General features: G+C 37.6%; 1 protein-coding gene across 1 annotated transcript in view; it reads right to left on the bottom strand.

The window, feature by feature from the left end:
- LOC136882194 (uncharacterized protein PF3D7_1120000-like) overlaps positions 1–9,345 on the bottom strand; it is a 57,321-nt gene extending 47,976 nt beyond the window's left edge. Inside the window, exons 1-2 of the mRNA XM_067154755.2 lie at positions 9,228–9,345; positions 7,230–7,325 (exon numbers count right to left, since the gene is read on the bottom strand). Of these exons, the coding sequence (XP_067010856.1) occupies positions 7,230–7,325; positions 9,228–9,293 (162 nt within the window). The 5' untranslated portion in view covers positions 9,294–9,345. The remainder of the gene's footprint in view (positions 1–7,229; positions 7,326–9,227) is intronic.
- Between the last annotated feature and the right edge of the window lie 5,164 nt (positions 9,346–14,509).

The raw sequence follows: 14,509 nt of genomic DNA, 5'->3' as shown, positions 1-14,509 counted from the left end.
GGCAGCTGTGTCGCAACATATGGCGAGCGATGCCGACGTAGTGTGGGGGCCCACTTTACTCTAGTCCAGCCTCCTTCTGAACAGCGCGCCAGATATCCTTCCTTTCCGGCAAGGACTGGGGTGCGGTAACTCAACCACCTACCCATCTTGGAGCAGCATTACTATATCTGGTCTGTGGCGACCCTTACCATGGCTACCTCTCTCAAAGTAGCGGGAGAGGAGTAACCAAGGGTACTTGAGGGGTGCGGGGGACCACACCTGGGTATCGGCAGCGGCGGCTGCTCTTCCCGTCAAACTTAAAACAAGGCAAGGCTTTGACAACTTCTGGAAGACTTCAAACAGGTTTTCAAAATATATTTTCTAAATTAAACTTTCAGCAAGAAATTTTCCATCTGTGAAATTCCAACATAATATTTTGCAAATTTCTAGTGTAACTCCAGGGTAGGACTTTTGGGGAGAAGGTGTGTACCGGGAGGTACACCTCAACCCCGTGCATTTAAAAGAAGCGCCTTGAAGAATGCTATCTGTCAAATAAAAATTGAAACAACTAGTGCAAGAAGTTGGGACGTTGATCAACAGATGTCACTACTAATGTGATAGAGTAATACGTTACTTTTTAAATGTCCTAAACTGACTGGATTTCTTTTGTTTTTGTATATAACAGTTGGCAACAGCTATTTCCAAGAAGTTCGGACTCTTCTCCATAGATATCTCTATTAAAATGTGACATCATGCACTCTGGTGTAAAGTAGAACAATTATAAATTTAAATAAATTTTGTGTTTATAGATTTTCTGAACTGAACAGACATTCTTTGTTTTTTATACTTCTAGGTTTTCAACACTTCTTACTCATCCCGCCAGCTTTGGATTCTGGCCAATCAAAAATTAAGTATATTAACTTTTCTGCCAATCATAGGCTTCTCGTAACTTTTCGAGTATCCAATAAAAATGAGGGGGTGTGTCTGGTCTTAACCTTTCCTCTCGTCTATACAAGCTGAGGCTTTTTCGAGTTAAGATGTCTTACTGATCATCGTACTATTGAGTGTGTGTGCTAAGAGAGGAGGCGGGGGCCTCATTCATCAGCAGGCAGAACATCAGCTAAGGTAATGGCCAACATTTTTCTATCTCAGTAGTTATCTCCGACAGCTGACTCGAGGGGAAAGTTTCAACATTTAACTATGTAAATGTCCATTTTCTAAAATGTAAATTTCTTTTTCTTCTCATGTAAAAGTTCTAGTATATCAACTGTACTTAACTGAAATTTGAAAAAAGAGAGTGTGACAACCTCTTGAATTCCTTATCAACTTGTTTTTGAGGTGACTATGTTTTTGTAACCGTTTTCTATCTGAAGCCTTGTAACTTAAATTTCCTCCATCTAGTCACCTCAGTAGTGTGGGATTAGCCTCTGCATCATCGAGCCACTAGTCCAAGTAGAGTTTTAATCTTTGATTTCATGGCGCGCATGTTTCCGCCTCCGTACTTTCTGATTCTTGGGCCAGTAATTAACCTGTTATCTTTTATGAAGGCCCGGGAGAATGGGTACACGATACCCCTGTGTAAACTTTAAAATCAATTGATACAGTCTTGTTAAATGTAGGTTGTGCCAAGAGAGAACAGAAAGTGAAAATTTGATTGAGCAAGATGCTCGAATCACCAGTGCATAAGTTAGAGGCTGTAAGGGTTTGGGAGCGTAGTCTCCTTGGTAGAATTGTAGAGCATTGAGGCTCTTTTCTTCAAATGTAAAATATATTTGCATGATATTAAAAGGTGGCATTAGAAGCCCATAACTTGTAACGTTTGGAGCAAAGAGCTTTTGAAAATTGTGATTTAAATTTTCCTGTAAAACAATTTGGAAGATCTGTCTGCTTGCCTATCTAACTAAACGCAACAATAGTGATGTAAGGACGTTGTAAATACGGAGCTGGGAGCTCGAATTTTGTAATTAACATTTTCTAGGTTTTTCTGTTTTGTACAAACTACCTCTGTACCTGAAATCTTGTTGTTTGTTGAAAAGAAATATAACATTTATTTTAAAGTTTTAAATTAGTGTTTGACTATCGTAGATAGACCCACTCAAACCAGCACCTTCTTTCACCTCTCTGTGTTCCACCAAAACTCGTTAACAATAATATTAATAATAATAATTTGGAGGATCCAAACCACCTTCATACTGAATACTCAACATGCATACCCAATAAGAAAAAATTTGCTGGTGCCAGAAGTTAGTCCTGCAGTAGTTTGCATCTTATCAGAATCACCTACATGGTAATAAATAATAAAATCCCCGACCCAGCTGGAAATTACCAAATTTAATAAATTTAAATCAGCCTGCATTACACACACACACACACACACACACACACACACACACACACACACACACACACACACACAAAATAATAATTTGCAGGATCTAACCCACCTTTGTACTAAATACTCTACATATCTACTTATCAGAATTACCCTATCAAGAATAAAACCACAACCTAACTGAGAATTAAAAAATCTAGAATATTTAAATCAGCCTGGATTACACCTATGAGCAAATTATTTCTGGAATATTCAATCATTACTAAGCAAAGTGCTTACTCTGAGCCAAGCACATGTTCCAGATTCAGTTATCAGAGACCAAAGGGGTTACTCCACTGTAGTTTCTAAGAACTAGGCTCACAGGAACTCAAGTTTTCATGCAACATCTAATAATAGATCAGAGAACTCATGAAACCTAACCAGTTCTCCAAAACAAAAAGCTGAGGTGTATCTGTGATGGATAGGTTAGTATAATTACTTACGAAAGATAAAGATGATCGTCGAAGAGACATACGCAAGTGCGACCAACAAGGGGTATACCATGGATGGCACATGGGGGGAAGATATAAATAATAGGCAAGCAGTCACACAAATAAAAGGACAGTAGTGTATGAACAAGAATTGGCTACTTCAGATGTACTGAAACACGAGAGACAACAACTTACAAATAGTACTGCACAAAAGATATTGAAAAATATTTCAAAACTAATCACAAAGGAAATATTACAAAGTTCTGTTCTGGTGTGAATTAATTGCCTTTGCAGCATCAGAACGAATGACACTTGCACTTCATGTATTGTATCTGTGTGGTATTTAGGGAAAGGGGTGTGGCGGAGGAGAGGAGATGGGCGGAGTATTGAGCTTATGCGCTGTTGGCTGTATGCTGAACATTTACACCAATAATGGCACAGACTTCTTCAGAGCAGCCCATAGAAAACCAACTCTTCACACAACTGCAGGCATGAGACTGACATAGCATTTCATCCCTCCTGCAGCACCACACTTTGGTGGAATCTGGGAAGCAGCTGTCAAGAGTCTGATATATCACCTTAGAAGAGTGATGGATTCTTATCGCTTTAACAACAAAGAATGGATCACTCTTATAACGCATAACCACATCGTTTCACCAAACACTTTTTAGACATGTCTTCATTGTGTCAATTGTCGTTTGTGAACTTACAACAAGTTTCCTCATTTTTATAACACACGTTCCTCTATGTAACACTTTGACTAGTGTAATAAGAATCCTGATTTTTATCCCTTAGGCATGAGATCACGGCTGATGATGACCATGCATTGGGCGAAACATGTCCCATTAAATTAGCATGACAAGATGTATTGTTCATTTTAAGAACCCAATGTGTATTGATTACATGGACTTCAATAAACTTTTGTAACATTGTTGAATAAATCTACATAACAATACAGACCAGTCATGAGATTTGTAACATATAATTATCTGAGATTGTTGTAAACAACCCACAGAGTGAAATTAAAGTCCACCGTTTGTATCGGAGATGAACCCTGTACACGAATGGTAGATTATTGTTGTGTAGGAAACTATCAACTCATATAAAGACTATACATCCAATCATACATCAAGAAGGTCATCTTCTTATCGGTGGAAGACTGTGCAATACTCCAATACTAGTGGAGTGGAAGCATTAGAAATTCTGCTTCATCTCACAAATATAATTATGATGGCAGAACACCTTCAACTAATTCATCCCGGCACTCAACACTCTGAGAGAAAAGTTTAGGATCTACTCGACAAGGTGGACGGATAGAAGCCACACTCATACATGTCTCAAGTGAATGCAGATAACTCAGAACAATGAATGCGAAATACACAAATGATGCCTGTAACCCCAACATACCCATTCCATAAAACTAGCATAGACTATGCTGGCACAATTCTAGTAAAAAATCATGTGAAATCGAACAAGACCAGACTGCCTAGCTACCAAGGCTGTCTAAGTAGACATGATAACCGATCACATCACAACAACATTTTTCTCCTCACTTTATCAACTTAGTTTTCATAGAGATCAACCCCTGAACATCTACAGCATTAATGGCACAAACTTATTTGGAGCAGCTACAGAAATCAAGGCCTTTCTGCAAAACAACCCTCACAAAACCAACTCATCACACAACTGCAGGCATGGGGCTGACGTGGCATTTCATCCCTTCTGCAGCACCATACTTTAGTGGAATCTGGGAAGCAGCTGTCAAGAGTCTGGTATATCAGCTCAGACAAGTGATGATTCTTATCACTTCACCAACAAAGAATGGACCATTATTACAACACATATTCACATCCTCTCACCAAAGCTAAACGATGACCCTTTTGACACTTCTTACCTAACTACATCCAATTTCCTTATAGGAGAACCAATTACTACACTCTCTGATAATGATTATACTTCCTCTCTCATCACAACCTGGCCCACATGGCTATATTTTCAGCAGCTAACCCAGAACTCCTGGAAGAGATGGTGAAATTAATATCTCAATAAATGGACAATGAAATACCCCATAGCGACATAGTAATACTGAAAGAAGATGACACCCATGCCATGAAGTGGACAATGACAGTGATCAAATGTGCATCCTGGTAATGATGAATTCATTCATGTAACGAATGTTCAGGTGAGTAACTGTGAACTTACAAGGCCAATTCACAAACATAATCCCTTACGAAGTATGAAACAGAAAGGCAAGATAACTCTTGAATGGCTTATTTATTCATTGCATGTTTAAGTAATATTGTTCTGGGATTATCTGGGGAATACAGAGAGGTGAAAGGAGGTAATCGGCTTGAATGGGTCTATCTACGATATCAAAGATTAATTTAAACTTTTACATGAATGTTATATTTTTTTTAGATCTCAAACTTGAAAAAATTCTTCACTAGGTCAAGGAATAAAATGTCAGGTACAAAATAGCAAACAAGAATAGAAACCCAAGAGTTGGAAATTACAAGTTTTGAGCTTCCAGCTCCAATTTCCATGTTTACAACGTCACAAATGTTGCGTTTGGTTAGATAACGAGAGATATCTCCCAAGACACAGTTCAAGAGCACCTTGCTCCGAAGGTTACACATACGGCCTTCCAAAGGCCCCACTCAAAATTACACCAATATCAGAAAAGAGTTTACATGCTCTTTAAATTCAACCAAAGGAGGCTGTGCTCCCAATTCCGTATAGCCTACTCCAGGAAACATTACACAAAACCTTACAATTTCTGGCATCTCTCGGCACAACCTACAATTTACAATTCCTTTACACAGGGGTATCTAGTACCCATACTACTGGGCCTTCGGGGAAAAGAAGAACAGGTTAAATTACTGGCCCAAAAAGTCAAAATGTATGGTGTCGTACAACTGCGCTCCTTGAAAACCAAGTTTTAAAACTCTACTTGGGCTTGTGCCCCGATGATGCAGAGGCTAATTCCACACTACTGAGGTGACTCAAAAGAGAAGTTCATGAGTGATTTACAGGAGAAAAAAAGGTACAAAATCGCAGTCACATCAACTTAAATTGAAGGGGAATTCGAGAGGGTAACGCACTCTCTATCCTTGATTTAGAGTTTAAGTCTGTATGAAATTTTACATTAGCAGAAAGAAAGTTTACATTTTCGAAAACAGATGGTTACATAGTTGAACATTAGAACCTTCCCCTCGGGTGAGTTTGCAAAAATAGCTAGAGTAAGAAAACTGGTGGCCATTACCTGGGCTGACGTTCTGCCTCGCCTCCTGTCTTAACATACACACTTAGAAATTCGATGAGAATAAGACAAGGTAACTAGAAAAAGCGGCAGTTTTTATACCCTAGGGGAGGGTTCGAGAAGGCTCTGGACTAAATCTGACAACACCCTCTCATTTTATTGGATACTCAAAAATTTACGAGAAGCTTATGATTGGCTGAAAAATAAATACAGAAAATTTGTGATTGGCCATACTCCAAAGCTGGCGGGATGCGAAGGAAGAGTTGCAAAACATTGGAGTATCACAATAAATGAAAGTCAAATTAGTTGAGAAAACTTATAAACCCAAAACTTCTTTAAATCATTTTTCCACCTTGCACCAGAGTACCTGACCTAAACATTTTGTAGGGACATCTATGGAGAAAAGTTCAAACTTCTTGATGTACACCAAAACAAAACAAAGAAATCCAGTCAGTTTAGGAAACTTTAAAATATCATATTACTCATTTATTCAGTAGTGACATATTCTGATCAATGCCCCAACTTTATGCATTAGAGGTTTCATGTTTTGTTCGATAGATAGTGTTCCTTAAGGCGCTTGCTTTAAATGTGAGGGGTTGAGGTGCACTGCCCGTTACAAGTATTATATGGACTAGTACCACCACAGACCACATTAGGGAGAAAAAGAATATTTTTCACTTGCCAAGAGATGGCTACAATGTGTGTAGTATACAAGCAAACGCTCACAGTAAACAAGCACATCACCTGCATCTTCTATCAATAAATTACTGTATTATTTAGAAATCAATAATTAATATAATCAATTAGATAACAAAGGTGTTTCATTTGGGAACAACTAATAAAATATCCTGTAACAGTAACAAAACAATTTATCTTTTAGCTATTTTGTGTTCAAAACTAAGTAACAAATTCAAAAGTATTAGCAGGAATGATACGAGCTCCCAAATGACAAAGTAAAGGTCTTTGGAATAATCCTAACTGCTGCACAATTCATAACGCATGATCATGAAACAACTTGAAGGAAAAGTGAAAACTAGGTAAGTAAACAGTCAATCTCATAAAAAGGTATATTTTCTGTAGGACTATCAATCATGTCCACTAAAAAGATGGATCAAACCATGGTATCTGTTGAGCCATTTTCTACCCATTTCCATTACCTGACAATGGCTCATCAAATTATGTACATTACCTCAAGAGAGTTTTCCTGTGATGACTCTGGCTCTGTTAACTCTGATTTGACTTCTTCTTTCAAAGCAATTACTTCTGATACATGTTCAAAATTTTCCTGTGGAAAATAAGATATATTAGGTATGCTCATAACACACATTTACAAATACAGTCACTAAGAAATGAGTGTGTTAATTCATTAATTTCCAGTATTATAGTTACTTTCAGAATTTCACTAATTTTTAAGGAAGATCTCTACTAGCAGAGGATTGTTACAACCAAAGGCTGTACTGAGAATGGTGTTACTATTCTTGCTCACTCCTTATGTCAGAGAAAGGATGAGACAGAGAACAAAATAAAAAATGCAAAACATTTTCTAGCCATATCAAAAGATATATTACCAGGGATGAAACTGGGGCTATCTCACACAGAATTTGGAAGGGAGCAGCCATAGGCATGAACACTTATGAACGGTTTTCATATGTACAATCATGTCAATCAAATCATAAAAGTTGTCGGTACCAATTAGAAGCGTTACAACTGTTCTAAATAATTTTTGTTCTCAGCACAGAGTTTGTTTATAGACAGATTAAAATTACTTGAAATAATGGAATCACATTCTCTACTATGGTTTTGCTGAGATCACAGGGGCTACATAAAAAAATTCATACAGTTCTGTTTCAAACACCATATTTCAATGCTTCCAAGTGTAAGAAAAAACATAAACATGAAAGAAGCAGACTTAACACAGTCATATAACAGTGAAAGATGTGATGTAGCCGAAGGTCAAAGAAGCTGGAAATGAAATATTTTACTACTATAAGCATGTTATGTAGTGTTCCGTGAGGAGCTGAGGGGATGAGGACACCGTCAGTGGAGAATGAGCAGTGTTGGAGTGTATATCTGCAGTAACAGAAGATCTTTTATGATCTACTATGAGACATTTAAATTTCACTCCTGGATTCATAAAACCTTCTCTGCATTAAAGGGGGGAGGGACAGTAATTGAAAGCCCATATTCTAATGTAAGTGAAGTAACTAGTAAAAGTGAATTAAGTAACAAGTTCTAGAATATACCAACTTAACACATTCAATACAGAAGAGTAGCTGAACTAAGAAATGGATGAAAAGGATGCACAAAAAGGACAGGAAAATAATGAGAAAGAGGAAAGAAAAAATTGTTTAATTTGCCTTAAGTCCTTAAAGTGTCAGAGCCCACTAAAAAGGGGCATATAAACGAAATTATTCTCTGAAATCATACATTCTAGAGCCCTTAGACATGGTTCTCTATAAAACACAGAATCTGACCAGTATTTGAGGAATAAAATGAGCTAATCACTATTCTGTCTTTCTAGAAGAATTCAACATCTGAGCAAAATACTTATTTTGAGAGAACGTACATTCAGATTTTGAGCTATTTCATCCCTCGTATGTCATAGGTAAATCGGTTCGTTCCTTAAAACACAATATCTTCCAGCACATTGTGGATGTCAGGGTAACCCAGAATAATCACACCTGTGTTGACATTTTGTTTAGCAGACTGGTGTATCCAGGTTCAAAAACACTAATGAAAGATTTGTGATTTAACTTCTTCTACACTAGTTATGGTAGGAGCAATAATTTTTAACACGTGGTGCTAATGCTGGTGCAGTAGTGTAGGAGGATATTAGTTTTTTTTAAAGTACGTTTCGCTAACAACTTCTATTATAATCAGAGGAGAAAAATAAAAAAAGTGCAACCCCTAAACCAAAGTAATTTCGATACTGACACTAAAAAGTACAGACTAATCCAAGCCCTACCTTAAGTTCCTAAAAGTTGGCAGCTTTGTGTAGTGCGTTGTGGTGTATTCCCAGACAAATAAACAAAACAGAGTTGTACTATGCATAGATGCTCATTCAGCAATTGGTGACTGCTGGTGTTAGTACTGAGGAAGCACACAGAAAATTATGCCCCTGCCAAACTTATTCAGCTATTAAGGGTTAATTTCTGACCCCTATAAAGTTATCTGGAATGGGACTTACAAGTGATGCAGTTGTTTTTCCTTCAAGCCAGGCTGGTTCCTCTTTGATCTTTGCTTCCAGGTCCATTTTGTGCTGCAAACTGAAGTAGTTAGAAGGTCCTGGAATGGTTGATTACTTCTACTGACCTTACACTGAAACATAAGCCAGAAAAATATATTACCTTATTGATGTCATTGATACTTATGGTGTTTGTTAACAGACTAAGCAACAACCTTGTCATTATCTATGACCATCAATATTATGAACATACCAAAAAATCCAAAATTTTACATGCCTGTTGATATTGCAATCATACCTATAGGACCTCAAGTTTTCTATGACTACCGGGCGAGTTGGCCGTGCGCGTTGAGGCGCGCGGCTGTGAGCTTGCATCTGGGAGATAGTAGGTTCGAATCCCACTATCGGCAGCCCTGAAGATGGTTTTCCGTGGTTTCCCATTTTCACACCAGGCACATGCTGGGCTGTACCCTAATTAAGGCCATGGCTGCTTCCTTCCAACTCCTAGGCCTTTCCTATCCCATCGTCGCTATAAGACCTATCTGTGTCGGTGCGAATTAAAGCCCCTAGCAAAAAAAAAAGTTTTCTATGACTGATACTTCTATCAAAGCTACGGACCTGCAGTTTTACATGATTTCTAAAACAGTGATCACTTCCATAGGAAATATAATTTAACTTATCTGTCGATATCAAGATCATAGTCAAAAGGACCCCTATTATTACATGACACCTTATATCGTATTAATAGTTATCTAACATACAGTTTTACATGGAACGGAAACCACAACAAGATGACCTTTCTTGAAAATTCAGTGACTGTATGGTTTGCATATCACTCTGATCACCCAGGTCCATATACTGGAAACTTCCTACCATTTCTATCCTTTGCAATCAGCTTCAAAACTAACTGAACAAGTTCACAGTCTTTGAGGTATGTTCTATCACAATTTTCCTTCCTAGGATCAAATTCTCTCAAACCATTCTCCTTCCATTAAGCTTATTCACTATCTCTTTATCTGAGACATGTTCTATCAATCTGATCTTCAAGAACTTCTGATAACACGACATTTAAAAGGCTTCAACTCTGTTTTTCTTGGCATCAGTTATTATCTGTGTTTCACTTCCATACGGTGTCATACCTCCTTACTCATGTAAACACAATTTTAAAAGTTTTCAATCTGTTGACCCTTACGAATGTGATGGAGAACGGATGGGAATTTAGGCAGGATTCAGTGATGATATTTATCGATATTGAGAAGGCATATGTCAGTGTACCATGGCAAGTGGTCTCGGATGCACTGATAAAAAGAAGGCAGGGAGAGGTGAAGAACCAATTATAAAAGCCATGAACGAAAAGTGAGTATGTAGTATAAATATATGATAGGACAAACAAACTGGTTCAAGTAGAAACATGACTTCAAAAAGAATGTGTTTTATCCCCTCCAATCTTCATTACAATCATGGATGAAATCCACAAGAGTATACAACAAAAAATGGGAACTAAGGAGGCAAATGAGAGAGTAATATGTGGAGAAGATGAAATGGAAGCACAAGAAAAAGATAATGCAAGGAATCAGGAAATGGAGGAATATGGAATGAAAATAAGTGTGGAAAAGAGTACGATAGTAGTGGTGACGGGAGGTAATAGAGAAGGAAGAGGGAATATTGAAGTAAATGGAAGACCATTAGAAGTTGTGGAAAGCTTTGAATATTCGGAGAAAATAATCGAAGAAGATGGGAAAATAAATTAAGAAATTGTATACAGACTTGAACAAGCCAATGAATTTTACCCATGTGTGAGATGTATAGTCTGTAACTGGGATGTCCAATGGAATGCAAGAAAATTTTTCACCCAATGTATTACACACAAATTTTGACATATGCATGAGGCATATGGACAACAAAATAACATGATGAACACAGAACGCAAGAGGCCAAGATGAAATTCCTTAGAGAAATAATAGGGAGGGCATAAAGGGATAAAGTCAGAAACATAGAAAAGGGAGTGAATTAGATTCCCTGAACTGGAAGGCGAGATAGAGACACATAAGCTGAAATGGTATGGACAAATGATGACAATGGAAGAGGATAGAGTTCTACAGTAAGTATTTACAGAGAAAGTCATATGAGAAAGACATCGGGGAATGCCCAGAAAGGGGTGAATGGATACAGTAAGGAGAGTACAGAGAGGAGTGGAGTAAAAGTAGAAAAAATATTTCAGGAAGGAAAGGAGTGGTGGAGAAAGAAAAACTGAGGAGATTCTTGATTCACATTTCTACCCAGAAGACTGGAAATGGAAAATGAAGATAATTCTATTGAAATGAAGACAAAAATTTATACAATAGTGCTATCAGTTCATTTCATCGAACAATGCCACCACCTTTACTTAAGTGCGTTTTCTTTATTTTTCTATGCATGTCATGTCTAATGATTCAATGGAGTGGTGTTTACCAGAGTGCCCCTTGTAGGGAGTTCCATGTCAAATGAGTGGTTTAAATGTTTAGCAGTTTTTATTGTTCCCCATGTGGCACGAAAATTGTCTATGTTGAATACCTCGAGTTTTGCCTCAGAGAATTCACTTCACCCAATAGCCGTGTTCGCTACTCACTTTGTTATATTTTACTGTAAATGTAAACATACTGCACTAACAATGAATACTAAAATTTCTCCTACAGGTAATACAAGCTTCGTTCCTGTGGCTAATTGAGTTGAATCTTATGAAATGCCAGGGAACAGATTTCTATGTAAACACATATCTATTCAGGTAACTGTGACCAATTGTATTTTGTGTATTTCACAAGAGGGGACTTGTTCTGGCCATCACAGGTTATTCTAATAATATGTTACTGAATTTACTTTCAAGCAACAACCTTTTACTGTTTCCACAGCCAGAATTTATTCCTGAAGATTGTTTTTCCATTCCTGCTAGCAGTTTAATGTTGCACTAACAATTCCAAGGGAAAGGGATAAGGTTAGGTATGCAGCAGCATTAATTAAGGTAAATTAGTGGTAAAATGGGGAAACCACGGAAACGTTTTCAGGACTGCAGATCCTAGGATTCGATCCCATACAAACTCACCGTCACTCACCCCTGAAAATCTTTTACACACCAATAAATCAGAGAGGAAGCCAACTGTTACCTAAATCATCATGAATAAATACCGGATATAGCTGCGGTGGGGTAATGATGTGATACACAAGAATCTCCATAACAACAATGATATAACAACATACAGATAGCCTAAATGGAAACCTCTCAAGATTTTGAACCCTACTACCATATGTCGCAGCATACAGAGTAAAGAACAACTCAACATTCACAGCAAAATCATAATTAAAATTACACCCTACATATCGCAATTTCTTTCTTAAACTACCACTCGCATTTCTTCATCTGCGTTGCTCTTTAGCAAAAAGTTCCTCATTCCACTAAATTTAGATATACGATATATTGCCACTACCAGGGTGTGAAATCAGAAAGAATTGGTGATGGGGGGAGGAGAATCATAGGGCTTAATTACTAATTTTTTTTTCAGGCAGTACCTGGTGGGGCGGGTATAAAATTCCCCTGTATTTTAATTACACTCTCCATCCAGAAAAATGTAAATTTGAGATTTCTTTATTCAAATTTTGCTGTTATAACGGGAATGATAAACGTTAGAACGTTATTACAGTAAGCTGAGAAGTTTATGACAGACTCACAATCTTAAGAAAGGCCAGACGAGGCGCGAGTTTCCACGGTTTATTGCTTTTTTAATGGAACTTTCCTCTACCAAGGCTATGTGTTGACTGAACAAACTTGGCAGTTTGTACCCTGCTCAAGTGAATATTGTCCTACTGATACCTATAGGAATCACACCCACTCCAAGAAGTACAGGAGTGGTGTAAACTCGAGCTACTTATAGCAATGACAAGGGAGGATGGAATTACCAGGGTGAAACATCAACAATATCAATCAATCAATCAATACTGATCTGCATTTAGGGCAGTTGTCCAGGTGGCAGATTCCCTATTTGTTGCTTTCCTAGCCTTTTCCTAAATGATTTCAAAGAAATTGGAAATTTATTGAACATCTCCCTTGGTAAGTTATTCCAATCCCTAACTCCCCTTCCTATAAATGAATATTTGCCCCAGTTTGTCCTCTTGAATTCCAACTTTATCTCCATATTGTGATCTTTCCTACTTTTATAAACGCCATTCAAACTTATTCGTCTACTAATGACATTCAACGCCATCTCTCCACTGACAGCTCGGAACATACCACTTAGTCAAGCAGCTCTTCTAAGATGTACTTACCAGCATATTAATGACAGATGAATTTTAAACATTAACCATTATATGTGATGTTTTTGTAGATATTTTGTATGTGTCAACTGAGGATGACCCATTATGGGTCGAAACCGGTATTGACCCTATTTACCAGTTTGGTAGTAAATAAAATAGTGTATTGATAAGGTGGTGACTCATATTATTTCTATATAGTGATACCAATCAATACGGATATGAAGCTTATAAATAATAACATACCACTTAGTCGAGCATTTCTTCTTCTTTCTTTCAATTCTTCCCAACCCAAACATTGCAACATTTTTGTAACGCTACTCTTTTGTCAGAAATCACCCAGAACAAATTGAGCTGCTTTTCTTTGGATTTTTTCCAGTTCTTGAATCAGGTAATCCTGGTGAGGGTCCCATACACTGGAACCATACTCTAGTTGGGGTCTTACCAGTGACTTATATGCACTCTCCTTTACATCCTTACTACAACCCCTAAACACCCTCATAACCATGTGCAGAGATCTATACCCTTTATTTACAATCCCACTTATGTGATTACCCCAATGAAGATCTTTCCTTATATTAACACCTAGATACTTACAATGATCCCCAAAGGGAACTTTCACCCCATCAACGCAGTAATTAAAACTGAGAGGACTTTTCCTATATGTGAAACTCACAACCTGGCTTTTAACCCCGTTTATCAACATACCATTGCCTGCTGTCCATCTCACAAAATTTTCGAGGTCACGTTGCAGTTGCTCACAATCTTGTAACTTATTTATTACTCTAAAGAGAATAACCTCATCCGCAAAAAGCCTTACCTCCGATTCCACTCCTTTACTCATATCATTTATATATATAAGAAAACATAAAGGTCTGATAATACTGCCTTGAGGATTTCCCCTCTTAATTATTACAGGGCCAGATAAAGCTTCACCTACTCTAATTCTCTGAGATCTATTTTCTAGAAATATAGCAACCCATTCAGTCACTCTTTTGTCTAGT

The sequence above is a fragment of the Anabrus simplex genome, chromosome 10 (genome assembly GCF_040414725.1).
Source record: "Anabrus simplex isolate iqAnaSimp1 chromosome 10, ASM4041472v1, whole genome shotgun sequence".
In the NCBI taxonomy this organism is placed as follows: Eukaryota; Metazoa; Arthropoda; class Insecta; order Orthoptera; family Tettigoniidae; genus Anabrus; species Anabrus simplex.
Note: the sequence above shows the minus strand (reverse complement) of the source record. Positions and strands in the feature narration are given on the sequence as shown.